This window comes from Mobula hypostoma, chromosome 8 (assembly GCF_963921235.1).
Source record: "Mobula hypostoma chromosome 8, sMobHyp1.1, whole genome shotgun sequence".
In the NCBI taxonomy this organism is placed as follows: domain Eukaryota; kingdom Metazoa; phylum Chordata; class Chondrichthyes; order Myliobatiformes; family Myliobatidae; genus Mobula; species Mobula hypostoma.
In genome coordinates, this window is record NC_086104.1 from 17,056,659 (window position 1) to 17,084,137 (window position 27,479).

Here is a 27,479-nt window from a genome sequence, read left to right on the forward strand (position 1 = left end):
TTAGCAATACAGCAGAATAAGGCAAACATTGTAGTGCAAAAAGAAATGCTATTTCTGTTCTTAATATTTGTATTCACTTAAGAATAAAGCACGGAAATGGGATGTGCTTGGGAATAAGTATTAGTTTTGGCTGCTATTCTCTGCAAGTATTTTTTTTTAATTTGCTTTCCACTTGACATTTTGAATGCAGGTGAGAACGTTACTTTGAATGTGGTTTGTATTGTACAGTTCTGAGGTGTCTGGTTCTCATTGCTTTTCAATTTGTGCTTTGGGCTGTTGTTCATCTTGCATGTTCATTTGGGTAGTTAGTTGTTCAAATGTGATTGCTCTCCTTGTGAAAGTGTCCATCAAAATAAATTGAATAAATTATTCAGTGTAGTTAATCATAGATACCAAACATGTTTACAACCTCTACGTTTCTAATTACAGTCAATACATTTGGTTCTGTCATTGTCATCATCAGATATATTTCCTACAAGCTAGCAACGCGCAATTCCAAATTTGTTTGCACATCGATGGCAAAAAAGTGTTTTATTAGTAGATAGAGCATAGACCAGTACAGCACAGGAACGGGTCTTTTAGCCCGCAATGTTGTGCCGAACTAAGTAGATTAGTAACTAAATGGCCACTAAATTTATCCCTTCTATCCGCACAATATCCATATCCTTTTATGCACATTCCTGTGCCAATTTAAGAACCTCTTGAATGACCACGCAAGGCAGTGCATTCCAGACACCCACCACTCTGCGTTTTAACACAAAAACACAGCTCCCATGAGTGGCCTCCCTCACCTTAAATGCATGCCTCTGGCTTTAGACACTTTAATCCTGGAAAAAAGATATTGTCTGTCTACTCTCTTTATGCCTCTCATTATGTTATAAACCTCTATCAGATCTCCCCGCAGCATCTGGCTTGACAGAGAAAACAACCAAGGTTTGTCCTGGTTGCTCCTTTTAACTTTGTTGCTATTTTGTACGATTTTGATCGAGGCGATCTACAGATGACGAACAACCTAGCGCTAGGTTGAATGGAACTGAGCTGAACTGAACATTTCAGTTCTTTCGATCCTAGACTTTCGATGACTTTGTGGGTTGGTGTTTTTCACTTGTTTTATTCTGCCATTTACATTATTTGTTTTGTGCATAAGGGGGTGATGTTTTGCTTTGTTTTGTGGCCATATGTGGGAAGACGAATCTCAGGGTTGTATAATGTATACATACTTTGATAAATGTACTTTGAATCTTTGGAATAACAATTTATTTTGTTCTCCTTTGTACGTGTACCGAAAATAACATTTAACAATCATGAATCTTTTGTGCTTTTCCAATTCTGTCCTGCATAGCAAGAATTATCTATAGTTTTATAATAGATTTAAATGAATTTTAAAATACATAACCACTGAAATTTCAGTAGCTAGGTTTTAAGAGGACTTGTTATTCTTAAAGTTACCGTCAAACTTCAATCCACATTACAATGAAAACAAACTGCCAGAAAAATCAGAAATCAGATTGTATTTGTGAAAAGATCAGACTTGCTGTTTTAAGCTGAGGAATTTTCATTAAACAATTTTTTTTGTTTCTAGTATTAGTGTTGTGTTTTACCCCAACATGATTTAGAGCTTGTTTAATGTAGTTATATAAAGGATTATTAAATTTGTTTTTTAAACTTGTATTTTAGTAAAATATTTAAATCTTGGGCACTAATTTTCCTAATTACTTTAAGCATTTATTGCCAAAAGCAGTGGCACTGCAATGAGTGATTCTGACATCTGCCTGAAAATAATTAACATGCAGATAATTTTGATTTCTGAATATAAATTTGGATAATTTTATTCCACTTCCTGCAGGTTAATTTTTAAGGAAAATGGGGCCCCCTTGCAGAAGGTTTTCAAGGGTAAAAAATGTTCTTCCCATTTATTGAAATTTTGAAGCAAAAATGAATCGTCCAAGAATTCCGCCCTCTAGCAATTTGCTTTTATAGCAGATTGCCTGTCATTGATTTGACTTTCATCTATAAATACCACTTTGCCCAGGGCATATGATGTTGAGGTAATCTGTATTTTTTTTTATTCAGTCTAATAAGCTTGTTTCATTGAAAATTTTAGTTTTTTAAGTTTAAAGAAATAGACCTCTTCAATGTTAAATTATATTTCTATCCATTTATGCTGAATTTGGGATTAGGGAATTAAAGATGTTTACTATTGAAATCTAATCCATTGCACCTGAACTGGCTTTTTCAACAGTGCTTTTTACTCCAATTCTCAACCATTTTTCTGTTTATTTTATACATACTTTTTAAAATTGCTTTTGTGAGCGGTTAAATTCTTGTGAATTAAGGATAGAAAAAGAAATAAGTCTGGAGTCGGAGGAGGGTGGGGGAGGTATTTAATGAATACTTTGCTTCAGCATCCACCAGTGAGAGGAACCTTGACATTTGTGAGGACATTGTAAAAAGGCTGATAAGCTAGAACATCTCAACGTTAAGAAGGAGAATGTGCTGATGGATAAGTCCCTGGGACTGGGCAGGATATATCTTGGGTTACTATAGGAAGTAAAGAAAGAGGTTGCTGTGCCTTTGATAATTTTTGCATTCTGACTGGCCACAGAAATAGTCCCAGATGATTGGAGGGTGACAAACTTCCAGTCAAGGCGGTGCCTGCATGCAGTGCTCCTTTGGTCAACATCTTCTGGATAGATCATGAAACCAGATGTTTAATTTTTGTGTTTTACATTTGTTCTTCATCTTGAATGTGACTCTGGAACTGTTGGAGCCTGGGATTTGCAGTTTGGAGATCGTTTGGGTGTTCTAGCATTGTGCATTCTCTGAGGGGATTCCAGGAGAGAGAGGCAGCGTGTAGGAACCTTGTCACGAGAAGGCTGTGAGCCAGCGTTCAACTCCATTTTGCTAATTAAACGATGAGGGAGATTGAAATGCTGGTTGCATGCTGTCTTATCACTGGGAGATTGCTCTGCTGCCAGATAGGGGAGACTGCCTTTTTATCGCTGATGAGATCACTCTGCTATGGAGAGAGAGAATATTGCCCAGGTTTTCTGCAGTTTGGATGTGGACTTGGATTGCAGACATTTTTCAGTCTTATAGTTTTTTGTATTGTGTTTCTAACCCAATCTTTCTTATCTTTTGTCTCCGGGGGAGGGGGATTTGGGGGGTTAATGATCGTGTTGCGATTCTTTTCTTTCTTGATTTCGTGGCTATCTGTAGAAGAACAATTTCAATGTTATATACTTCGAACCTTTGAAATATTATTCCTTCTTTTAAGAAAAAAATTAGGGATAACCCTGGATATTATAGACCTGCAAGTCTTACTTCAGTGTAGGCAAATTATTGGAGAGGATTCTTTGAGACAGGGTTCACGGGCATTCGGAGAAGCATTGTTTGATTAGGGATAGTCAGCATGGCTCTGTGAGGGACAAGTCAAACTTCAAGCTTGTTTGAATTCTTTGAGGATGTAATAAAACTCATCAATGAAGGTAGAGCAATGTATGTATGTAGATTTTAGCAAGGTATTTGATAAGGATTCCCATGTCTTTCAAAAAGTCTGGAGGCATGGGACCCAGGGACAATTGGTTGGGTGGATTCAGAATTGGCTTGCCCAAAGAAGGCAGAGGGTGGTTGTAACACACATCAAAGTTGCTGGTGAACGCAGCAGGCCAGGCAGCATCTCTAGGAAGAGGTACAGTCGATGTTTCAGGCCGAGACCCTTTGTCAGGACTAACTGAAAGAAGAGCTAGTAAGAGATTTGAAAGTGGGAGGGGGAGGGGGAGATCCAAAATGATAGGAGAAGACAGGAGTGGGAGGGATGGAGCCAAGAGCTGGACAGGTGATTGGCAAAAGGGATACGAAAGGATCATGGGACAGGAGGCTTAGGGAGAAAGAAAAGGGGGAGGAGGGAAAACCCCGAGGATGGGCAAGGGGTATAGTGAGAGGGACAGAGGGAGAAAAAGAATGTGTGTGTGTGTATATGTAAGGGAATAAATAACTGATGGGGTACGAGGGGGAGGTGGGGCATTAGTGGAACTTAGAGAAGTCAATGTTCTTTAAGATGAAGCCACACTCAGGTTGGAGGAACAAAATCTTATATTCCATCTGGGTAGCCTCCAACCTGATGGCATGAACGTTGACTTCTCTAACTTCTGCTTCTTGGTTAATTGCCTCTGCCACTGCATTATTTTTATCAGGTGGCCTATAGACAACACCCACCAGTGATTTTTTTTCCCCTTTACTATTCTTAATCTCTACCCAGATGGACTCAACATTCTGCTCTGTAGATCTTATATCGTTTATTTCTTTTCTATCTTTTTAAAGTTTTGTGGTGGCAGTTCCTACATTGCTGTCAGTGGAAATGGGTTTTCTTATTCCATTCAGGCATATTTGAATCGTGCTGTGCTAATTAACTCAAATTGCAGGCTAAAGAAATGGGTAACTCATGCTTGCACTTTTAATTGTTCATTTCAGTCATTCCCAAAATAACCTTTACACGTTACGTACTCCCAATTTCTATCCAGTAGCCCCGACCAGAATGAATGTACATAAATATCTGAAGGGAAAATGCTGTTTAGATCTGTACTTTCCATGAAACACAAACAGCCAGGCAAGGTTTTACTTTTATCGTGAAGTTATACCTGATGAAAAATTGGTCAATGGCCTTTCATTCTAGGGATATAAGCAAACTAAATTAAATACTTCCCTTTCTCCCGTGGTTCACTCTCCTCTCCTATTAGATTCCTTTTACTTCAGCCCTTTACCTCTTCCCCCTGTCATCTATCAGCTTGTACTCCTTCCCCTCACCTCTTTAGACCATAAGACAAAGGAGCAGAAGTCAGCCATTCGGCCCATCGAGTCTGCTCTGCCATTTTATCATGAGCTGATCCATTCTCCCATTTAGTCCCACTCCCCTGCCTTCTCACCATAACCTTTGATGCCCTGGCTACTCAGATACCTATCAATCTCTGCCTTAAATACGCCCAGTGACTTGGCCTTCACTGCTGCCCGTGGCAACACATTCCATAGATTCACCACCCTTTGCCTAAAAAAATTTCTTCACATCTCTGTTCTGAGTGGGCACCCTTCAATCCTTAAGTCATGCCCTCTCATACTAGGCTCCCCCATCATGGAAAACAACTTTGCCACATCCACTCTGTCCATGCCTTTCAACATTCGAAATGTTTCTCTGAAGTCTCCCCTCATTCTTCTAAACTCCAAGGAATACAGTCCAAGAGCGGACAAATGTTCCTCATATGATAACCCTCTCATTGCCGGAATCATTCTAGTGAATCTTCTCTGTACCCTCTCCAATGTCAGCACATCTTTTCTTAAATAAGGAGACCAAAACTGCCCATAGTACTCCGTGAGGTCTCACCCGCACCTTATGGAGCCTCAACATCACATCCCTGCTCCTATACTCTATTCCTCTAGAAATGAATGCCAACATTGCATTCGCCTTCTTCACCACTGACTCATCCTGAAGGTTAACCTTAAGGGTATCCTGTACGAGGACTTCCAAGTCCTGTTGCATCTCAGAACTTTGAATTCTCTCCCCATTTAAATAATAGTCTGCCCGTTTATTTCTTCTACCAAAGTGCATAACCATGCGCTTTCTAGCATTGTATTTCATTTGCCACTTCCTTGCCCATTCTTCCAATCTATCCAAGACTCTCTGCAGACTCTCTGTTTCCTCAGCACTACCGGCCCCTCCACCTATCTTCATATCATCAGCAAACTTAGCCACAAAGCCATCTATTCCATAATCCAAATCATTGATGTACAATGTAAAAAGAAGCGGCCCCAACACGGACCCCTGTGGAGCACCACTGGTAACCGGCAGCCAACTAGAATAGGATCCCTTTATTCCCACTCTCTGTTTCCTGCCAATCAGCCAACGCTCTATCCACGTATGTAACTTGCCTGTAATTCCATGGGCTCTTATCTTGTTAAGTAGCCTCATGTGTGACACCTTGTCAAAGGCCTTCTGAAAATCCAAATATACAACATCCACTGCATCTCCCTTGTCTAGCCTACTTGTAATTTCCTCAAAAAATTGTAATAGGTTTGTCAGGCAGGATTTTTTTTTAAGGAATCCATGCTGAGTTCTGCCTGTCTTGTCATATGCCTCCAGGTACTCTGTAACCTCATCCTCGACAATCGACCCCAACAACTTCCCAACCACCGATGTCAAGCTAACAGGTCTATGATTTCCTTTTTGTTCCTTGCCCCCTTCTTAAATAGCGGAGTGACATTTGCAATCTTCCAGTCCTCCGGAACCATGCCAGAATCTGTCGACTTTTGAAAGATCATCGCTAATGGCTCCGCAATCTCCACAGCTACTTACTTCAGAACACGAGGGTGCATTCCATCTGGTCCAGGAGATTTATCTACCTTTAGACTATTCAGCTTCCTGAGTACTTTCTGTGTCGTAATTCTGACTGCGCACACTTCTCTTCCCTGCCACCCTTGAGTGACTGGTATACTGCTGATGCCTTCCTCAGTGAAGACTGATGCAAAATACTCGTTCAGTTCCTCCGCTATCTCCTTATCTCCCATTACAATTTCTCCAGCATCATTTTCTATCGGTCCTATATCTACTCTCACCTGTCTTTTACTCTTTATATACTTGAAAAAGCTTTTAGTATCCTCTTCGATATTTGCTAGCTTCCTTTCATAGTTAATCTTTTCCCTCTTAATGACCTTCTTAGTTTCCTTTTGTAAGCTTTAAAGAACTTCCCAATCCTCTGTCTTCCCACTAATTTTTGCTCTCGTTTGCTTTAACTTTGGCTTTGACTTCTCTTGTCAGCCACGGTTGCATCCTTTTTCCATTCAAAAATTTCTTCTTTTTTGGAATATACCCGTCTTGCACCTTCCTCATTTCTCGCATAAACTCCAGCCACTGCTGCTCTGCCGTTCTTCCCGCCAGTGTCCCTTTCCAGTCAACTTTGGCCAGTTCCTCTCTCATGCCACTATAGTTTCTTTTACTCTGCTGAAATACCGACACATCAGATTTCGGCTTCTCTTTTTCAAATTTCACAGTGAACTCACTCATGTTATGATCACTGCCTTGTAAGGGTTCCTTCACCTCAATCTCTCTAATCACCTCCGGTTAATTACACAATACCCAATCCAGTACAGCCGATCCCCTAGTGGGCTCAACAACAAGCTGTTCGTAAAAGCTATCTCGCAGACATTCTACAAATTCTCTCTCTTGAGATCCAGTGCCGACCTGATTTTCCCAATCCACTCGCATGTTAAAATCCCCCACAATTATCATAACACTGCCCTTCTGACAAGCCTTTTCTATTTCCTGTTGTAATTTGTAGTCCACATCACTGCAGCTGTTTGGAGGCCATCAGGGTCCTTTTACCCCTGCTATTTCTTAGCTCAACCCATAAAGATTCTGCACCTTCCGATCCTATGTCACCTCTTTCTAATGACTTAATATCATTTCTTACTAACAAGGCCATGCCTCCCCCTCTGCCTACCTTCCTATCCTTCCGATACACCATGTATCCTTGGATGTTCAGCTCCCAGAGACATGCATCCTTTAGCCAGGACTCAGTGATGGCCACAATATCATACCTGCCAATCTGTAGCTGTACGACCAGATCATCCACCTTATTCCTTATGCTGCATGCATTTAAGTATAACACCTTAAGACCAGAATTTGGTACTTTTCGCTTTGATTTCACTGCAACTTTATTGCACTGCAGCTCATCCCAATGGCTACAAATTTGCCCCATCACCTGCCTGTCTTTCCTGACATCTTTATTCTGGCTTCTTCCTCCTTTCTTTCCGGTCCTAATGGAGGGTCTCAGCCTGAGATGTCAACTGTTTATTCCTTTCCTTGGTTACTGCCTGACCTGCTTAGTTCCTCAAGCTTTTTGTATGTGTATTATACTAGATTAAAGTATGTTGAGCTTTATCTAATATTCTGCTCAGTGTTGTTGCTATTATATCTAAGAAATTAAAGTGTTCTTTTTGAATCTTAGGGTGCAAGTTGATAGCTTCCTGAAAGTACAGTGTCAAGTGGATAGAGTGGTTTAAAAAAAGCGTACAATATGCTTACTTTTATCAGTTGGGGTGTTCAGTATAAAAGTCAAGAAATAATACCACTGTATAATAGTCATAGTCATACTTTATTGATCCCAGAGGGAAATTGGTTAAAGCCTTGGGTAGACCACGATAGACCAATGTTCATTTTTGGTCGCCGCATTGCAAGAATGTGGAAGCTTTGGAGAGGGTGCAGAAGAGATTTACTAGAATGCTGCCTGGATTAGAGTAGTAATTTGAGGAGGGAGCAAATTTGGATTGATTCTTTGGAGTGTCGGAGGCTGAAGGGAGACCTGATAGAAGTATGTATGACAGATATAGATAGGGTAGATAGTGTATCTTTTTCCCAGGCTGAAAATGTCAAATACTCGAGGGCAGAGCTTTAAGGTGGGAGAGGGAGGCTTAAAGGAGATATTTGAGATAAGTTTTGTTTCATATTGCCAGGGTTAGTAATGGAAGCAGATAGAGTAATGCCATTTAAGACACGAAAAAGGATCTTGTGCTTTCTGGCATATATGACAAATAAACTCTTCTCAGGCTACCAGCTGGATACAGGTATTGATTTTAGCTGACATTTTGATGTCACATCTACTGTTCACAGGATTCACTGTTAATGCTGAGCAGCGTATATCAGCCAGACGGTGCACACGGTGGAAACCCACATCAAGGAGCACAGGAAGTATATTGGTTTGGGTTATGCAGAAAAAATGGTGGCAGCAGAACACTGCGTTCGCAATGGCCATAGGATTGACTTCAATGGCACAAAACATAGTTTTATTTCAGTGGCTTCCTTCCCTCACCAAGCGCCAGCATTTTTTGGGACTGCCTGAAGAAAGAAGGAAGCCATTGAAATAAAACTAGAAGAGGAGAATTTTAACAAAGTCAAAGGTTTTGCCCCAAGTAAGAAATGGAATTCGATTGTTAACAACGTGGGACAGTGGAAACTTGATTGGATGAGGGATAACCTATCAGGAGGGACAGACGATGGGGGTATATACACCACGGGACTGGATGTGCATGAGCATATTCCCTGATGAAGATGGTGGAGTTTGTCATTAAAACGTCAGTTAAAATTAGTACCAAACCTGACTAGTAGCCAGAGAAGAGTTTATTTGACATTTAAGACAGATTTAGAAAGGCATATGAACTACCAGGGAATAGAAGGATATAGATCATGTGCGGGCGGATAGGATTAGTTTGGATTATTAGGCAAGTCAATAAAGCTAGGCCAAAAGACCAGTTTCTTTGCTGTACATAGTAATGTTCTAAGCAAATTGCAAATTTAAGTACCCATTGCAAAGTCAAGCAATTTAAGTATCCTTAACACCATTTGGTTGGACAGCTTAAGCTTTATATTGATAAAAATTTAAATAGTCATGCAGATGAGTCATGAGTTCTTTGCTACCAGTTGCAGTCAATTGTTCAGCTTTCTTTTGTGCAACCACTTAATTTTGTATGTTGTATGTTGAAAATTGCTAGGAAACTGCTAATCATTGGAGTTTCACAAAATGCCCATAAGGTTTTGTTAATCTTGGTGAAGAAGGCAGTATGTAAATGGTTCTTTTTGAGTGTAAGTATCTTCAATGTAGTGAAAGTCCCATGAGAGCATTTCCAGTTGAAGCAATTAATTCATTCATGTTGTATTGTCATTTTCTGGACATATCAGGTACTTATTGCCTTAGGGAATGCTTAGGAGCACTTGGCTTTTTTTCCAGCCTTTGCTCTATTCATTCATGCCCTACTATTGTTTTAAAGTTTTACCAGCAAGTTCCTCATTGATTGACGCCACACATTACCTGCAGGTCTCAATCTATTCAATCAATGGCCTTTCGCTTCCAGTCTTTTCTTTCTTATTATCTTTGGTCAATTTCCTGGAGAGAGCAGGTGGCAGTGGGGAAGATTAATGACCAGTGAAAGATGGGGTGAATTTTAGCTTAGTGATAGTCTCCAAGTGAGAGCATTTGTTTTATTCTGCAGTCCATTAGCTTGTTTAATATCATTAAGTGTGGTACTGAAGGAATGCTCTGAATAGGAAATCAAAATAAATGCATGTATCACTATGTAAACTATGCCAGGAAGTATGATCATATTGTGTTATTGGCTGCATCATTGCTCAATCGAAAGTACAGTTTTATTTAAAGCAGATTATCTAATCATTTCACCCTTTGCTGTTTGTGGGATCTTGCTGAGCTCAAACCGACTGCTTTAAAATAGCTACATTTCAAAAGTTCTCGATTGGCCTTTGGCACATGTGCCGTTACCCATTGCCTTCCCTCTTTTCATTCCTTTCAACCACCCCTTTAGATTCAGTCCTCCCTGTCCCTGAACATAATCACTCATTTTTCTGTCTCCTCCCTCAGTCATGCCCTCAGATATCCTTGCACAGACCCATTCATTTTCAGCCCTTAAATTCCCACCTTCTCTGGGTACAACCATATCTATTCCCGGCTGCATTCTGATCTGCCTGTCATCTTGCCTCCCTGGATCCTGAAATTAGCTGTCTTCCATCCCCTGCCTCTAGATCCTGGTACACTCCACTTGCATAAATTGAGATTTAAACTGTTAGTCGAGGAGTTGCTCAAAGCCAGTGAACAATAGATCAGATGAAAACTTAACATTGAGCGCATCTACATGGAGTGTTGTCGCAGGAAAGCAGCATCCATCAAGCACCCCCACCATGCTGCATGGGGGTGGGGGCAGACATTAAACTAGAGTTGAAGTGGGGTGGGAGCCAGAACAGATGGTAGAGTGGTTGTGGAGAAGGATGTTGTTAAGCCTACATACAAAGTCAGGAATTGAAAGTTTGAGCATGGTGACTAATGTTTTGAGCTGCATATATTTCAATTCAAGAAAACGTGGATGAGTTTAAGGCATGGAAGAGTATGTGGAATTATGACATTACAGCCATTATTGAGACTTAATTGCAGTAGGGGCTAACCACCTCCTGTTAGACTGTTTGTGGTAGCTTGTTTTTATTCTTTCTTACTCATCTTCTAATATTTGTCTATCTATGCACTTGTAATGCTTCTGTGACACTGTAATTTCCTTTGAGATCAATAAAATGTCTATCCATCTAGGTGATTTTAACTTTCTACATTCTGTAACAGGGTTGACTGGAAAAGAGTTTAATTTTGTATAGGAAAGTTTCCTTAGAAGTCCCAACTAGAGAGAATTAGGGATATTAGGGATTGAGACAGAGCAGGTGACAGAAGTTTGTGGAGGGAAACATATTGCACTTCACGATCTTTTATTTATTTTATTTATTGGGACCCTTCGAGACCCACTACCCAGCAATCCTCATTCAACGTAGCCTAATCCTGGGATAATTTACAATGACCAATTAACCTATCAACCAGTACACCTTTGGACTTGGGGAGGAAATCAGAACACGCTGAAGAAATCCACGTGGTCACAAGAGGACATTCAAATTCCTTACAGACAGCAGCAGGAATAATGCCATTAGTTTCAAAGCAATTACGGAAAAGGATCCTCTGGTTGAGATTCTGAATTGGAGAATGGCCAATTTTGTTGGCATCAGAAGGGATCTCGCAAGTGTGGATTGGGACAGGTTTTCTGGCAAGCGTGTACTTGTTAAGTGTGAAACCTTCAAAAGTGACTCTAATAGTGTGGCAAGTACCCTTGGAGCATCAGACTCATCAGTAGAAAAGACATCTCCGCATTCCAACAACTTCTCAGTTAATCTCCTTTTCCATTCCTCGGGCATCAGTGAGTCACCAAAGTTGAATGACTTCAAGGTCAACTTCCTTGATCCAGGAGACTGTTTCTCTTCCAGTGCCCCCAGAAGACTAGCCAGTACCATCACAAGAAAAAGAGGGGCAATCAGCATCCCACGTCTGAGGGTAACTTCTCTTCCTGAGGTGTTCCTGACCATCACTGTCAACCTGTTTGTGTAGACTGCGGAAGATTTGTGCAGTTCAGATCTCACCAGCACTCCTGCAGCTAAGTGTCACTCCTCTTCCTGATCATTAGAAACATCCACTTGACTGGTTGAGGCGTTGGGCATTCTGCAAATTTGCAGATTCCTATCAGTCCAGCTACTCCTCCAGGATGTAACATGACAGGTTTAGTGTGGGTGTACTGCACAGTTCCTTGTTTCTGTTCATCATCCTGCTTCGGAGGAACTTGCATCTTCTGAAAAGCAGCTCTGAACACAGTTGAATGTCCCCTTGGTGGCACAAGCACTGCAGCCATTTCTTCAGCCTGGAAAGATAGGCAGATAGCTTCTCTCCTTCCTCCTGGAATGTGTGCTTAAACTTCATCCTAAGATCAGCTGCACTTTCTGCAGTGGCAAAAGCATCTTCCAGAGCTTCCAGTTAAATAGCTGAGGTGGCTGATGGGTTTTCTGCCTTTAGGAACCTCACTATATCAGTGGCTGGACCCTTTAAATTCTCTACAAGTCTCTGATTTTTCATATTATCTGAACACTGCCACTCATCCATTAACTGAGGTGTCTGCTCCACCCAAGCCTCATGTTCTTCTTCCCCATCGGGTGTGGGTTTGACTTCAGAGAACACTCTCGCTGGGCTCGTATACAAACTTGGTTTATTAGCTAGTTCTGTTAACAGCCTTGTGATTCAGTGGTGAGAAGGCCACCTTTCATAAATAATATACATCTAGAGTCGGTGTGATTTGGTGTTCAACCAAACAGCAACATCGGGATGTTCCTATTAAAGAAATCTTGATTTGAGCAAATACTGTGTAAATGTTGCCCTACTCACTTGTTGGTTGGCAAGAAATAATAGATCGTACAGTGCATAAAATTATAAAGAAAGTATATGTACAAATTTTAGCTTTATCAAATAGTTAATAGGAAAGAGAAAAGAAAAAGAAAATAAGGGTCCATTACAATTAAACCAGTCCAATGTGCATATGGCTGTTGGAGCTTATACTGGAGTCGACTTTTACTCACATGCTGGACCCATGGTCTGCATGAAAGCACATGCCACATTTCAAGATTCCCTCGAAGTCCATTTCAAACACTTTCTCCCTCAGGAGTATTGGCCCTTCCTGCTTGGAGCCATTCACCTGCATAAAGCAACAGAGACTCTCCTTCCAACAACATTGTGCAGCATCCTTCCTTCCTTTCCTGCTCCGCAGCTCCAGCCAAAAGACCCCAAACCAGACGGCAGACAGTCACAAAAATCTCTGCCCCACTCTTCCTGGAATTTTCTCCCGATCCCACCATCCTGATTGGTGACACAACCTTTGCAAGTTGAACAAGATGGTGTCTTATCTCTAGCTGAAACCAAAACATTCCACCAGCAGGACACTGCTTTTGCAGAAAACTACTAAAATAAAATACCTATAGAATAGCAGTAGAAATCTTAACCAAGGCATTACATGTTTAAGGGGAACTTCTTCATTCAAGGGTGTTGAGAGTGTGGAACAAGCTGTCAGCACAACTGGTGTATATGGGGTGGACTTCAACCTTTAAGAGGTTTGGATAGGTACATGTGCAGGTTGATGGGACTAGGCAGATGAAAGGTTAGGCACAGACTAGATGAGCAGAAGGCCTGATTTTTGTGTTGTAGTGTTCTATTACTCGAATGTTGAACTTTGAAAATGACTCCATATTTGACAACAGTGGAAGTGTTCAGTTTCTCTTTATCCTCAGTGTACACTGGTATGGGTCATCAACACCTGGGTGCCCATCTGTGCAGTCTAGCTTTTATTGGTCTGTTTACTATACCCTTTTTCATTGATTTTGTGGATTTGAGCCACAAGGCTCCAGAGTACATAGTTTTAGATCTGTTATCCTTGACTGGGTTTATCAGATTACTGTTCCTTAATGAATTGTAAATTGTCCTGCAGACAGAATCTCTCTGGTCTTTTTGAGCTGTATGGATTACCTGGTTTCTTTTTTGTTTATTCTTAAACCCATTTGAGACAAATACATAGAACAATGCTACTCGATCTCTATCTGAATTTTTTATTTTGCAAATTTTATTTAAATTCCAAAATTTTATGGAAATTGGAGAATTATGAAAAGTCGTGTGAAGCATAGGTTTATATCGTAAGTTTTTTGGAATCATTGTTGCATTGAATTACAGGTTAAAAGGCGTTTAAAACAAAGTTGAATTTCTGGCAGATTGCATCTGTATCATTCTTCATTGATGTTCCATTCATGCACCTGTTTTCTTTCTAGGATTTGGAATGCATTGACTGATAACTATGGTAATGTAATGGCCGTGGACTGGAAGACATCCCATACCCGTGCTTTGCACCTGCCAACACTGAATCTGTCAGAAAAGGTGGTGAGTGTTTTGACATTTTGAATCTCAGCATGACCATACTTGCAGATTTTGGTTGCTACTTATAGAATCAGCCCTGAATTATTTTGATTTTTTTTCATCTTCCCCGTTTTGCATATTCAGTTTGCAGTTTTAATACCATTGGTAATCCCTCATTGCCATTTCACAGTTCTTCCCCTAGGTGGGATTCCATTCATATCTATCCAGTCAGTATTAATGTATGTTATTATAGCTTCACTTCCTGTTCACATCAGATGAGTTATTGTTGGCTCCCACCTATTCACCTGTATCTTCATAACATTTAAAAACATAGTGTGCATATACTGTCCAGATTGACACTGATGGCACCTGGTTGTACTTTGACAATACTTTTAGACCATAAGACATGGATGGCGAATTAGACTATTTAGCCCATTGAACCTCTTCTGCTATTCCATCGTGCCTGATTTATTATCCATTTTAACCCCATTCTCCTGTCTTCTCCCTGTAGCCTTTGACACCCTTACTAATCAAGAAGCTATCAACTTTGCTTTAAATATATCCAGTGACTTGACTTCCACAGCCCTCTGTAGCAATGTATTCCACAGATACTCCACTCTCTGGCTAATGAAATTCCTCCTCATCTTTGTTCTAAATGGACATCCCTCTATTCTGAGGCTGAACCCTCTAATCTTAAACTCCTCTGCTACAGGAGAAATTCCCTCCATATTCATTCTATTAAGGTCTTTCAATATTTGATAGGTTTTGTTAACCTTATTACTTATGACCACCAGATGAGCAGAATTTTCTTCCAAGTAATTGCAGATTCTGCTCTGCTTTTGGTCGTCTTCAGCTTTCTTCCTTAATTACTAAATTTGGCTCTGCTCTGTAGTATCATTCTGAATTGTCTAGTTGTTAACAATATTGTCATGTTTGATCCGAAGGTCAGGTTTTGTCTATGTATCATTAAGCCCACCTATTCTCACACACAATGTCATTGAATTGTATCCAGCTTTGGCTCATTTGTTTCTGAGTGTTATCTCTGAAACTCGGCATTCCAACACTGTGCTGGCTGGCCTCCCATATTCTAAGTTTCATAAAATTTTAACTTTTCAAAACATTCCTGCCCATGTCCTGATTCCCACCAAGCTGCATGTGTCCATCAACCTTTTTATACTTTCTAATCTGCCTTGGCTGCTATCGAGCATCATCTCAATTTTACCTTCTCACACCTGTTGTAAAATTCCTCCATTACCCCACATTTCAGAATCCTCTCTGGCCATACAACTCTCAGATTTCTGTTCTCCAGTTCCAATGACTTGATGAATTCTAGTTTTAATTGCTGCATGTTTGTTGACTGTGTCTAAATTTGTTGGAATTATTAACTATTTTTGGATCTCTATCTCTCCTCATTTACTTTACTCCTTATAGTTCTTCTGTTGATGTCTCACCTACCATAATATGTGATTCAAATATAATTTTTTTGTTTTGATTAACCATTTAAGGACTTTCTGCATTAGAGGTGATGTATGAACATGAGGTTTTGTTGTTGAGTTGGGAATCAGTAACTAAAGAATGACTTAATAATTCTATAGCTATTAAGAGGCGTATATGCGGTATGTTTTTCAACCTTTTACTTTGGCTTTTATGTTTCGAATTCTTTTGCCTCCGTGTTTTTTCTCCTGGGATTTTTTGTGATTAATCATTATATGGTGTGAACAAATGTATGGACCAAGATAAAACAGTTGAGAATAGTTCAGACAAGCCCCAGACATCAAATGAAGAGACATCCAGCAGACAAGCAGCCTTAAAGACGTGTTTGTGCTATGTATTAGAGTCACAAATGAGAGAATATCTGCAGGTGCAGGTGCAATACACTCAAAATGCTGGAGGAACTCAGCAGACCAGGTAGCATCTATGGAAAAAGAGAACAGTCAACATTTCAGGCAGAGACCCTTCATCAGGAGAGAAACGTAGACTGTTTACTCTTTTCCAAAGTTGCTGCTTGATCTGCTGAGCTCCTCTAGAGTTTTGTGTGTATTGCTTTGTGTCATGTATCGTGGCTTATTTACTTTGTGAGTCTCCAATGACAAAAACAGCAGTCTTCCTGAGCAATGATTTTTCAGGACTTGGTTCATCATTTTGATAGGGCAGCACAGTAATGTGTTTGGGTAATGGCTTTACAGCACCAGTGCTCACTGGTTGAGGTTCCATTCCCGCCGCTGTCTGTAAGGAGTTTGTACATTCTTCCCATGGCTGTCTGGGTTTCCTTCAGGTGCTCTGGTTTACTCCCACATTCTAACAATGTATGACTAGAGTTAGTAAGTTGTGGGCGTGTTTGTTGGTGACCAAAGTGTGGCGATGCTTGTGGGCTGCACCCAGCACAATCCGTACTGATTTGTTTTGACCCAAATGCCGCAGTTCACTGTATATTTTTGATGTACATGTGAAAAGTAAAGCCACTCTTTTCTACTGGCTGGGAATAATGGTATCACCATATGTAATCTGGACTAGATACTCCAAACAATACTTGCTACAAATAATCAAACATCCAGCAGTGATGCTGTCTACCCAATGAGAACTCTAATGAAGCTCAGCAAGTCAATCAGTAGCCATAGGGATAGAAACTGAGGCTACGTCCACACTAGACCGGATAATTTTGAAAACGCCGGTTTCACGTAAAAATGACAGGCGTCCACACTAGGCGTTTTTGAAAATACCTCTGTCCACATTAAAATGGATATTTGGACGAATCTCCTATTGGGCATGCACAGGACACATAGAAGCCAAGCGAAGAGGAAACGGTATACTTCGTGCGAGTTTGTCCAGTTACAGCCTAGAAAAACTTAAAAGGAAATTGCCAAACGAAAGACTTGGTGCAAGTTTGTCCAGAAACATTTCCTAGAGCCATAGTCTCTTCACCGATGAAAGGGACAACACATACAACTAAATGCAGTAAGGCTTGTTACTGGGCAAAAGTGAAATTTGCTGTTACCTCATTTGTTTGCCTTTACTTTTGCCATGTCTTTGTGTATTATTTTGCTGTATTTAACGTGCAATAAAACGAGTTACTGGGCAAAAGTGACAATTGCATCTATTGAATGTTTGTACAAGCAATACATTAATAAAGCACCTTGTTAAATGTATAAAACATGTCTGCATCAGTGTAATCTTGTATTTTCATACAATGTTACATTAGGCTGTTACACATCTATTGTCAGATTTTGGTGTGGTGTTGGAGGTTGCGTTCAAGAAAACAATGAAATGCCACGCTACCGCCACCATTTGTTCCAGCACGTCATGACAGCAGTTTTAAAAATAGCCGGTTACCCCATACACAGTATGCCGTATATTAAGCATTTCAGATTTATTCACTCTGGAGAGCGTTACTGAAAAGCTCCATTTTTGGGGGAGGAAAATGCCGTTTCATTGTGGACGGAGGGTCAAAACGAAGAGGGAAGGCTTTGGTTACGGATTTATCTGGTCTAGTGTGGACATAGCCTGAGTCAGTGCTTGAGATCAAGAACCCTTCCACAGAACTGGAAAAATGTGAAAACAAGTGTGCTAAGTTGCAGAGAGGTGGAGAGAACAGTGGGAAAACTTGACCATAAGACATAGGAGCAGAATGAGCCCATTTGGCCCATCAATTCTGCTCTTCTGTTTGTTCATGGCTGATTTATTTTCTCTCTCAACACTATTTTTCTGTCTTCTCCCTGTATTTGTGCTAGGGTGCAGTCCAAGGTAGACTCCTGACCTCATTCTCCCTCTTTGTGACCTTTGCTGTACCTTGGTGCATGTGACAATAATAAACCGATTTGCCAATTTAACAGTAACTTTAAAAAAAGCTGGGAGTTGAAGTTCTGTGGGGCAAATAGACTTAAAGTAATAGTAATATCATGCAGTAAACCTTAGTCAATAGCTTCAAAAACACCCCAATCAAGCCTAGAAAAATAAACAACTATCTAGAATTTAATTTCCCAGGAAAAGTGTTTTTCAGTAAGATATTGGTAAAAACTGCACTGCCCACAGAGTAGAACTGTGGATGCTTTTATGTTGAATTCTGTTCATCTGAAAATTTAGATTATTTTGGATTGACATTGATGTAATAGTTACTCAAGTTAACATCATATGCCTTTATTCCAGTAGCATGGACATGTGTGAAATATTACAGTTGCATAGATTTAAGAACAAACAAAGCTGTTCAAGCTGCAAAAAACATAGATGCACACACATTTTACATAGTATTTTCAACCAAGGTTGGTTTGATTAAGAAAACAATTGAATATTAATGGCTTATTAGACTAGCGAATTTCTGAAGCTGAAGAAACCCAGTAAAATGGACAGCTTGGTACTTATTAAGTTCTAGGAAAAGCAACTCAGCAAGAATGTGACCTAAACATGACATTGGATGAAATAGCATGTGCACTCATTGATTCTAAAGTGATATGCTTTTGTCTGATATTCAAGGCTTGTGGAAATGAGCAGTGATGCAAAGTAAGCAGTTGTTTACTGATGCCGCAAAGGTCTAATTGGTACTGCATCTTCTTGCCTGCTTACATCAGCAAAATTATTAAACATACCTTGGTTTCATTTTGGAACCTCTGACGAGTATGTGCCAAAATGCAGAGAAGCCATATAAGACTAAGTAGGAATGGCGTAGCAACACACACAAAATGTTGGAAGAACTCAGCAAGCCTAGTCCTGATGAATGGTCTCAGCCTGAAGGGTTGACTGTTTACTCTTTTCCATAGATGCTGCCTGACCTGCTGAGTTCTTCCAGCATTTTGTGTGTATTGCTTGGATTTCCTGTATCTGCAGATTTTCTCTCATTTGTGGTAGGAATGGCTTATCCTCTGATATTCATAAAAGAAAATTCTGGCAGGAAAGTGAAACTTAAGCTTATGTAGAACCTTTCAGATGTTATTCAGGATATCCCAAGCCAGCTTCCAGTTAGTAAAGTACTTTTGAGCTTTATTCACTGTTGTGATGGGAGAAACATAGCAGCTTAATTGCACAGGGACCAAGAGTGTTCTGCAGAGGTAACCAAGTCTGCCTTCATCTTCTCACTGCAGAGGAGGACACATGGTAATGAATGAACACACACTTAAAAGAAGCATGTACAAAAAATTGCCATTTCATCTGTAAAGGTGGAGTATAAAAGATCCTGCGAATGTCATCACAGTGTCTTGGCTAATATTTATGCCTCCCAACTGATCTCCTTGAAACATTTTTTGAGCAAATTAATTTTAATGTAAAAGCACCCACAGTTTAACTCTGTGCAAATTAAAATGACCAATCTTCAAAAAAAAATTAACTGTAAACCTTTAGACAAGGGTTCCCAACTTGTGGTCTATGGACCCCTTGGTTAATGATGAGGCTCCATGGCATTAAAAAAAAGTTGGGAGCTCCTGCTTTAGTATGTCCTGACAGATTTGAAAAGTACTAAGTAAATGTAAAACCGTATTTGTTTTTTTTGTCTAAAAAGAGTCTTCAAAATAAATTATTAACCCTCATTTCCTCTTTGCAGCTGTTTGCTGACTGGGGAATTTGCCATTGAGGGAGCACAGTGAAAGTTTGCTAGACTGTTTCCAGGGTGGTGGGTTTGCCTTATGAGGGGTTTAGAAGTATGCGAGATAATCTCATGGAAATCTATAAAATTACTATTGGTGAGAGATTCAGTATAAAGAAGGTATTTCCCATGACTGAGGAATCTGTCAGAATTTTATATATATATATATCTGTAGAAATCTGTAGTACATCTGTAGAAATTCGTGAGTGTCTTTGACATACCAAGTCTTTTCAAACTCTTTATGAAATATAGCCGCTGTTGTGCCATCTTTGTTGTTGCCCAGGATAGATCTTCAGAGATGTAACTCCCAGGAGAGAAACTGCTCACCCTTTCCACTTCTGATCCCTCGATGAGAACTGTTGTGTGTTTTCCTAACTTCCCCTTCGTTAAGTCCACAATCATTTCCTTGGTATTACTGACGTCCAGTGCAAGATTGTTGTTGCAACACCACTCAACCAGTTGAAATTTCTCATTCCTGTAAGCCTCCTCGTCACTATCTGAAATTCTGTCAACAATAGTTGTGTCAGCAGCAAATTCATAGATGTCATTTGAGCTGTGCTTACTCACACAGTCTTCGTGTAGAAGGAGTAGAGCAGTTGGCTGTGCACGCATTCTTAAGGTGTGACAGTGTTGATTATCATTGAGGAGATGTTATTTGAGACACAGACTGTGGTCTCCTGGTGAAGAAGTCAATGATCCAATTGCAGAGGGAGGTATAGAGGCCCAGGTTTTGGAGCTTGTTGATTAAAACTGAGGGTATGATTTTTGTTGAATGCTGAGCTGTAATCAATAGTTCGTAGCCTGACATGGGTATTACTATTTTCGAGGTGATCCAAGGCCTAGTGGAGAGCCAGTGAGTTTCCATCTGCTGTGTACTTCTTGTGGTGATAAACAAATTGCAGTGGGTCCAGGTCTTCGCTTAGGCAGGAGTTGATTCTAGCCATAACCAGCCTCTCAAAGCATTGAGGCAGCTTATCCTACTCTTTTTGGGCACTGTTATGATTGTCATCCATTTGAAACAGATGGGAACCTCTGGCTCCAGCAGTGAGAGATTGAAGATGTCTTTGAACCCTCCCGCCAGTTAGTTGGTGCAGGTTTTCAGAGCCCTACCAGGTACACTGCCAGGGCCTGACATCTTGAAAGGTTCACCCTCTTGAAAGATCCAAAACCTGAGGGTACAGATTAATAATATGGGGTAAGTCATTTAGAACTGAGTAGGGAAAATTCTTTCAGAGGTGAAACTTTAGAAGTGTCTATCCTGGAGTCTGTGGAGCTTCTGTTGTTGTGTTCATTCAAGAGAGCTGAGGGATACACTTTTGGATATCAAGCGAGTAGAGTGACTTGGGGTTCTGCCTCTACCTATTTCTTTGACAAGGATTTCTTTCTTCTTCATTCTCCACTGTGACCACTTTTTGCATCTGCCACATTCCCCTTCAATTTGTACTCCCCCATTCTGGTCTTTTACCCTCTTGTTCCATTGAACCATCATCTCTCCACACTTCCCTTTCCCCACTTGGCTCCATCTGCTTTTATTTTCCTTTTCTGTTTCATCTATCACTCACCATCCTCTTTCCCTAAGCTCCATCTCCCTCAACCTACATCAACTAGAATCTTGATGCTATGTCTTGACCTGGACCATCGACCATGCTTTTTCTCCATAGGTGCTGCTTGACCTACTGAGTTCCTCCAGCAATTTGTTGCTTACTCCAGATTCCAGTGTATGCAGTCTCAAATGCTGGAAAATAGTTCTGAAATAAATGATCAGTCATGATCTTAATCAATGACAGACCCAGCTCTTGTGTCTATGCACTTACAGCTTTCGACTATCAGCATCTGCAGTGTTGTGTTTCTGAAATGTGAAAATATCTTTGTTTTCTACTATGGTATCAACTCATTTTATCAAGCTGGAATACTGCATTGATGATTTTATTGATTAGATTCAGCTTAATTGCTGTTTGTCTTGCTGATTGCTCTTTTGGCTCTTGTGTGCTAGTAATTTCTTACTTTTATCTGAATAACTCCAAATATTTATCTTTCCCTCAAAAAATGCAGTCATCTCTGATATTTTCTGAAAACTTTTATGTGTTCAAGCTCCGTACTAATGAGCATTCTTCCATTTTCCTTTCCCGAACTATCGTTTACAATTGGAAATGTAAAGCTTGGCATTAATGAACCAGAAGGATGGCTTCTTTTTATCTGCCTGTAATAAACATTGTGTAAATCAAATATGGAAAGAATGCTTCTCCCTATTACCTATGTTTCCACTGGTGTCAATAAACTTGGTACAACAGTGTACTCAAAATTCTGCAATTAAAGTGTAGAAGTATCAGTCAGCATTTGTGTAATAAAGTCTATATGTAACAAGTTACAGCTTTGTTATTGTTCTTGGTTTAATAAAATTATTTTGACAGTAGTTGCATCTATGCTTTCCCACTAATTTAAGTGAATGGTGTATTTCTTTGTGTTGGTTAAAGCCTGGCACTTTATGTTGTAGAAATTCTGCATTGCAGTCCTCGTTCTCGAGAAATAACTAGAGAACTGTCCCATGAGGAGGAACCACGGCAAAGAGTGGATTATTTCATTTCTAAAATCCTTCATGATGCACCATCTAAAACCTCCTGTTGAAGAAATGAAAGCAAATGAGTTGAACTCTCCAGATTCCCTCTTTTGTTCAGAATTTAATGTTTGAGGTCTTGCCCAATAAGCTACCTTTGTGTTCTGAGACCTCTCTAATAGATCTGTAAATGAATGGCTTGAAATTTCCATTAACTTCCATGTAAAACAATTAGTTGTGAACTTTTGACTATACAATGATTGTTCTCTGATATTGGACTCCCAAGGATTTTAGCAATGGAGTAAGAGCTTTCTGTAGTGCAAATCTCAGCTGGTTAACAAATGTTCACTTGATAAATCTTTTCTGTAACAAAGGGTTTAATTTAATTTGAAAATTAATGAAAGTTCCATTTGCCCCAATGAAGAGAGGGAACATATTTTAGGCAGTTCAAACAGAGTCCTGAGGAACTCAGCAAGTCGGGCAGCATCAATGAATAAATAGCCAATATTTGGAGCCGAGATACAGGTCCTTGAAAATCAGTAGTATACAATGGTCCTTTCAACAAGTGTGGTTTGTCAACTCCAGCGCACCTCAAATATGTGTGCATAGCTAGCTGTGCTATTCTTTGCACCTGTGACTGTGTGGCTAGGCATAGCGCATAGGCCATCTGTAAATTTGCTAGTGATACAGCTGTTGATAGAATATTGGATGGTAAGGAGGAGGCATACAGAAGTGAGAAAGTTTGCTTGGTTGAGTGCTGTTGCAATAACAACCTTGCACTCAGTGTCAGTAAGACCAGGGCATTGATTGTGAACATCGGGAAAGGGAAGTCAGGAGAACACACTGATCCTCATTGAGGGGCAAGCAGTGGAAAGGGTGAGCAGCTTCAAGCTCCTGGGTGTCAACATATTGATGCAATTACAAATTATGAAGAAGGCACACATCCCAAGACTTTGAAAGCTTCAGAAATAGTGGATGTGTTGGTGGGAATCTTAGAACATTTTGAATGTAGAAAATATGAGAAAGGAAAAGTAGGGAAAATGTTGGAGGACACTTAGAAAATAATAATATTTTCCAGAATCAATATGAATTTATGTCAGGGAACATATGTTTGAAGTGTGATGGAATACCCTCAATTTTGCTGTAAGTAGCACCAACAACACTTGAAGCTTGATACCATCTCTGATTAAGCAGTTCGTCTGATTTGTACTCCATCCACAATGCTAAACACTAATTTATTTCAGTAGCTGCATTATGTATTGTCTGAAAATTGCAGTTATTTGTGTAAACTGCTCTACATGCATCTTTCAAACCAGTGACTTCTACCACCAAGAAGATTCATGACAGCACTACAACTTGCAGGTCTCCTCCTTGTTGTAGATCACCCTGACCAAGAAAAATAACACTATTCTGTCTTCTGCTCCCTTCCTTTCCAGTCTTAATGAATGGTCTAGGTCTGAAACATCAACTGTTTATTCCCTTCTTTACATACTGCCTGATCTGCTCAGTTCCTCCAACATTTTGTGTGTTTCTCAAGTTTTCCACCATCTGCAGAATCTGTTGTTGTTTACCATTCCTTATTATCAAGTCAAAAAAGGAACAAAAACTTGAAAACCCCAAACATCCAGCCCCTTCCCTCGCACAAAAAAATTAACATTGTCCCCTGCCCCAACCCCCTGGAATATGTCAACAATAACACCAAACCCCCAACCCCCTTTCTCATATATGAAAACATAAAATATCATCCACGTGGAAAAACACCAAGAACATCAAACCCCAAATCCCCAAACCCTCTCTCACACAGAAAACCAATATATCTAACAAATTACAATAGGAGATAGAAAATGCATGCCAGAAGGGCAATGTTATAATAGTCATGGGGAACTCCAATATGCAGATAGATTGGGAAAGTCATGTTGCTGGATTACAGCGGGGGAATTTCTAGAGTGCTTACGAGATGGTTTTTTAGAACAGCTCATAGTTGAGCCCACTAGGGAATCAGCTGCTCTTGATTGAGTGTTGTTCAATGAATCAGAGCTGATTAAAGAGCTTGAGGCAAAAGAACCCTTGGGGGCAAGTGATCATGATATCAAATTCACCCTGAAATTTGAGAAGAAGCTAAAGTCAGATGTATCAGCATTACAGTGGAGTAAAGGGAATTACAGAGACATGAGAGAGGAGTTGGCCAGAATTGATTGGAAAAGAACACTGGCAGGGATTATGCAGAGCAGCAATTGCTGGAATTTCTGGAAGCAATGCAAAAGGCACAGGATATATATACACATCCTAAAGAGGAAGAAGCATTCTAAATGAAAGATAACACAACGGTGGCTAACAAGAGAAGTGAAAACCGACATAAAAGCCAAAGAGGAGGCATTTAATAGAGCAAAGATTAGTGGGAAGTTGGAGGATTGGGAAGCTTTTAAAAACCAATAGAAGGCAACTAAAAATAGTCATTAAGAAGGTAAAGATGGAAAACGAAAGTAGGGTAATCAATAATATTAACGAGGATACCAAAAGTTTCTTCAGATACGTAAAGTGTAAAAGAGAGACAAGAGTTGACATTGGACCACTGGAAAATGCTGCTGGAGAGGTAGTAATGGGGGAACAACAAAATGGCAGATGAACTGAATAAGTATTTTGCATCAGTTTTCACTGTGGAAGACACTAGCAGTATGCTGGAAATGTGTGAAGCTACCATTACTAGAGAGAAGGTTCTTGGGAATCTGAAATTTCTGAAGGTAGATAAGTCACCTGGACCAGATGGTGTACACACCAGAGTTCTGAAAGAGGTGGCTGAAGAGATCATAGAGGCATTAGTAATGATCTTTCAAGAATCACTAGAGTGCAAATATCACTCCACTCTTCAAGAAGGGAGAGAGGCAAAAGAAAGGAAACTATAAGACAGTTCTTCTGACCTCAGTGGTTGTGAAGATGTTGGAGTCGATTACTAAGGATGAGGTCTCAGGGTACTTGGAAGCACGTGATAAAGTAGACAATAGTCAGCATGGTTTCCTCAAGAGAAAATGTCTGACAAATCTGTGGAGTTCTTTGGAGAAATAAAGAATCGTTTGATGTTCTGTACTTGGATTTTCAGAAGGCCTTTGACGAGATGCCACACATGAGGCTGCTTAACAAGCTATGAGCCTATGTTATTGCAGGAAAGATTCTAGCATGGATAAAATAGTGTCTGACTGGCAGGAGGGAAAGAGTAGGAATAAAGGGAGCCTTTTCTGGCTGGCTACTGGTAACAATTGGTGTTCCAGAGAGGTCTGTGTTGTGACTGATTCTTTTTACGTTATGTGTCAGTAATTTGGATGATGGAATTGATGACTTTGTTGCAAAGTTTGCGGACAATATGAAGATCGGGGGAAGGGCAGGTAGTTTTGAGGAAGTAGAGAGGCTAAGGAAGGACTTAGATTAGGAGAGTCGGCAAAGAAATGACATTGAAAACAGTGCTGCGAAGTATATGGTCATATACTTTGATAGAATTAATGAAAGGGTTGACTACTTTGTAAATGGTGAAAAAATTCGATATGCAAAGAGACTTGGGAGTCCTTGTGCAGGATTCCCTAAAAGTTAATTTGCAGGTTGAGTCTGTGGTGAGGAAGGCAAATGTGATGTTAGCATTAATTTTTCAAGAGGACTAGAATATAAAAGCAAGGAAGTAATGTTGAAACTTTATAAAGCACTGGTGAGGCCTCACTTGGAGTATTGTGAGTTGGTTTGGGCCCCTTGTCTTAGAAAGGATGTGCTGATACTGAAGAGGGTCAAAGGAGGTTGATGAAAATGATTCCAAGATTGAATGGTTTGTCATATGAAGAGCATTTGATGGCTCTGGGCTTGTATTGACTAGAATTCAGAAGAATGAGGAGTGACCTCATGGAAACCTATCGAATGGTGAAAGCCCTTGATAGAGTAGATGTGGAGAGGATGTTTCCTATGGTGGGAGAGTCAAGGACCAAAGGCCACAGATTCAGAATAGAGGGACTTCCTTTTAGAATGGAGATGAGGAGGAATTTCTTTAGTCAGAGAGTGGTAAATCTGTGGAATTCTTTGTCACAGGTGGCTGTGGAGGCCAAGTCTTTATGTATATTTAAGGCAGTGGTTGATAGATTCTTGCTTGGTCAGGGCATGAAGGCATATCCCCATCCCTGTCCCCATCTACATCAATGGAACTTTAATGGAGCGTGTATCAAGCTTCAAATTCCTTGGTGTCCACATTTCCGAGGATCTCACCTGGTCCCTGAACTCCTCCATCCTGGTCAAAAAGGCGCAACAGCGCCTTTATTTCCTGCGGAGCATGAAGAAAGCTCACCTCTGTCCCAGGATACTGACGGACTTTTACTGCTGTACCATTGAGAGCATACTCACCAACTGCATCTCAGTGTGGTATGGCAATTGTCCCGTAACGGACCGCAAAGCACTCCAGTGTGTGACGAAAACTGCCCAGCGGATTATCGGCACCCGATTGCCCACCATTAAGAACATCTACCATAAATGCTGCCTGGGCAGGGCAAAAAGCATCATCAGGGATGCATCTCACCCTAACCATGGACTTTTTATTCTCCTCCCATCTGGTAGGCACTATAAGAGCCTCCGCTCCCACACCGGCAAGCACAGGAAGAGCTTCTTCCCTGAGGCTGTGACTCTGCTGAACCTCTCATCACAGCGCTAAGCAATATTGCATCCGTATTGTACTGTCTCAGTACTTTTATATTTGTGTGCTGTAGCACTTTTTTATTCACAGTTATTTTGTAAATAACACTATTCTTTGCATTTCTGGTCAGATGCTAAATGCATTTCATTGGCCTTGTATCTGTACTCAGCACAATGACAATAAAGTTGAATCGAATCTAACCTATCTAAGCAACACACATCAAAGTTGCTGGTGAACGCAGCAGGCCAGGCAGCATCTCTAGGAAGAGGTATAGTCGACGTTTCAGGCCGAGACCCTTCGTCAGGACTAACTGAAGGAAGAGTGAGTAAGGGATTTGAAAGTTGGAGGGGGAGGGGGAGATCCAAAATGATAGGAGAGGACAGGAGG

The 27,479-nt window shown here is 40.4% G+C and overlaps 1 protein-coding gene across 4 annotated transcripts in view; it reads left to right on the forward strand.

Moving 5' to 3' along the window:
• LOC134350389 (fasciculation and elongation protein zeta-2-like) overlaps positions 1-27,479 on the forward strand; it is a 128,737-nt gene that overhangs the window by 41,183 nt on the left and 60,075 nt on the right. For 3 of the 4 annotated variants that reach the window (XM_063055523.1, XM_063055521.1, XM_063055524.1), the window contains exon 2: positions 14,225-14,333. In XM_063055523.1, coding sequence (XP_062911593.1) covers positions 14,225-14,333 — 109 coding nt within the window. The remainder of the gene's footprint in view (positions 1-14,224; positions 14,334-27,479) is intronic. The other variant, XM_063055522.1, reaches the window with a different exon arrangement.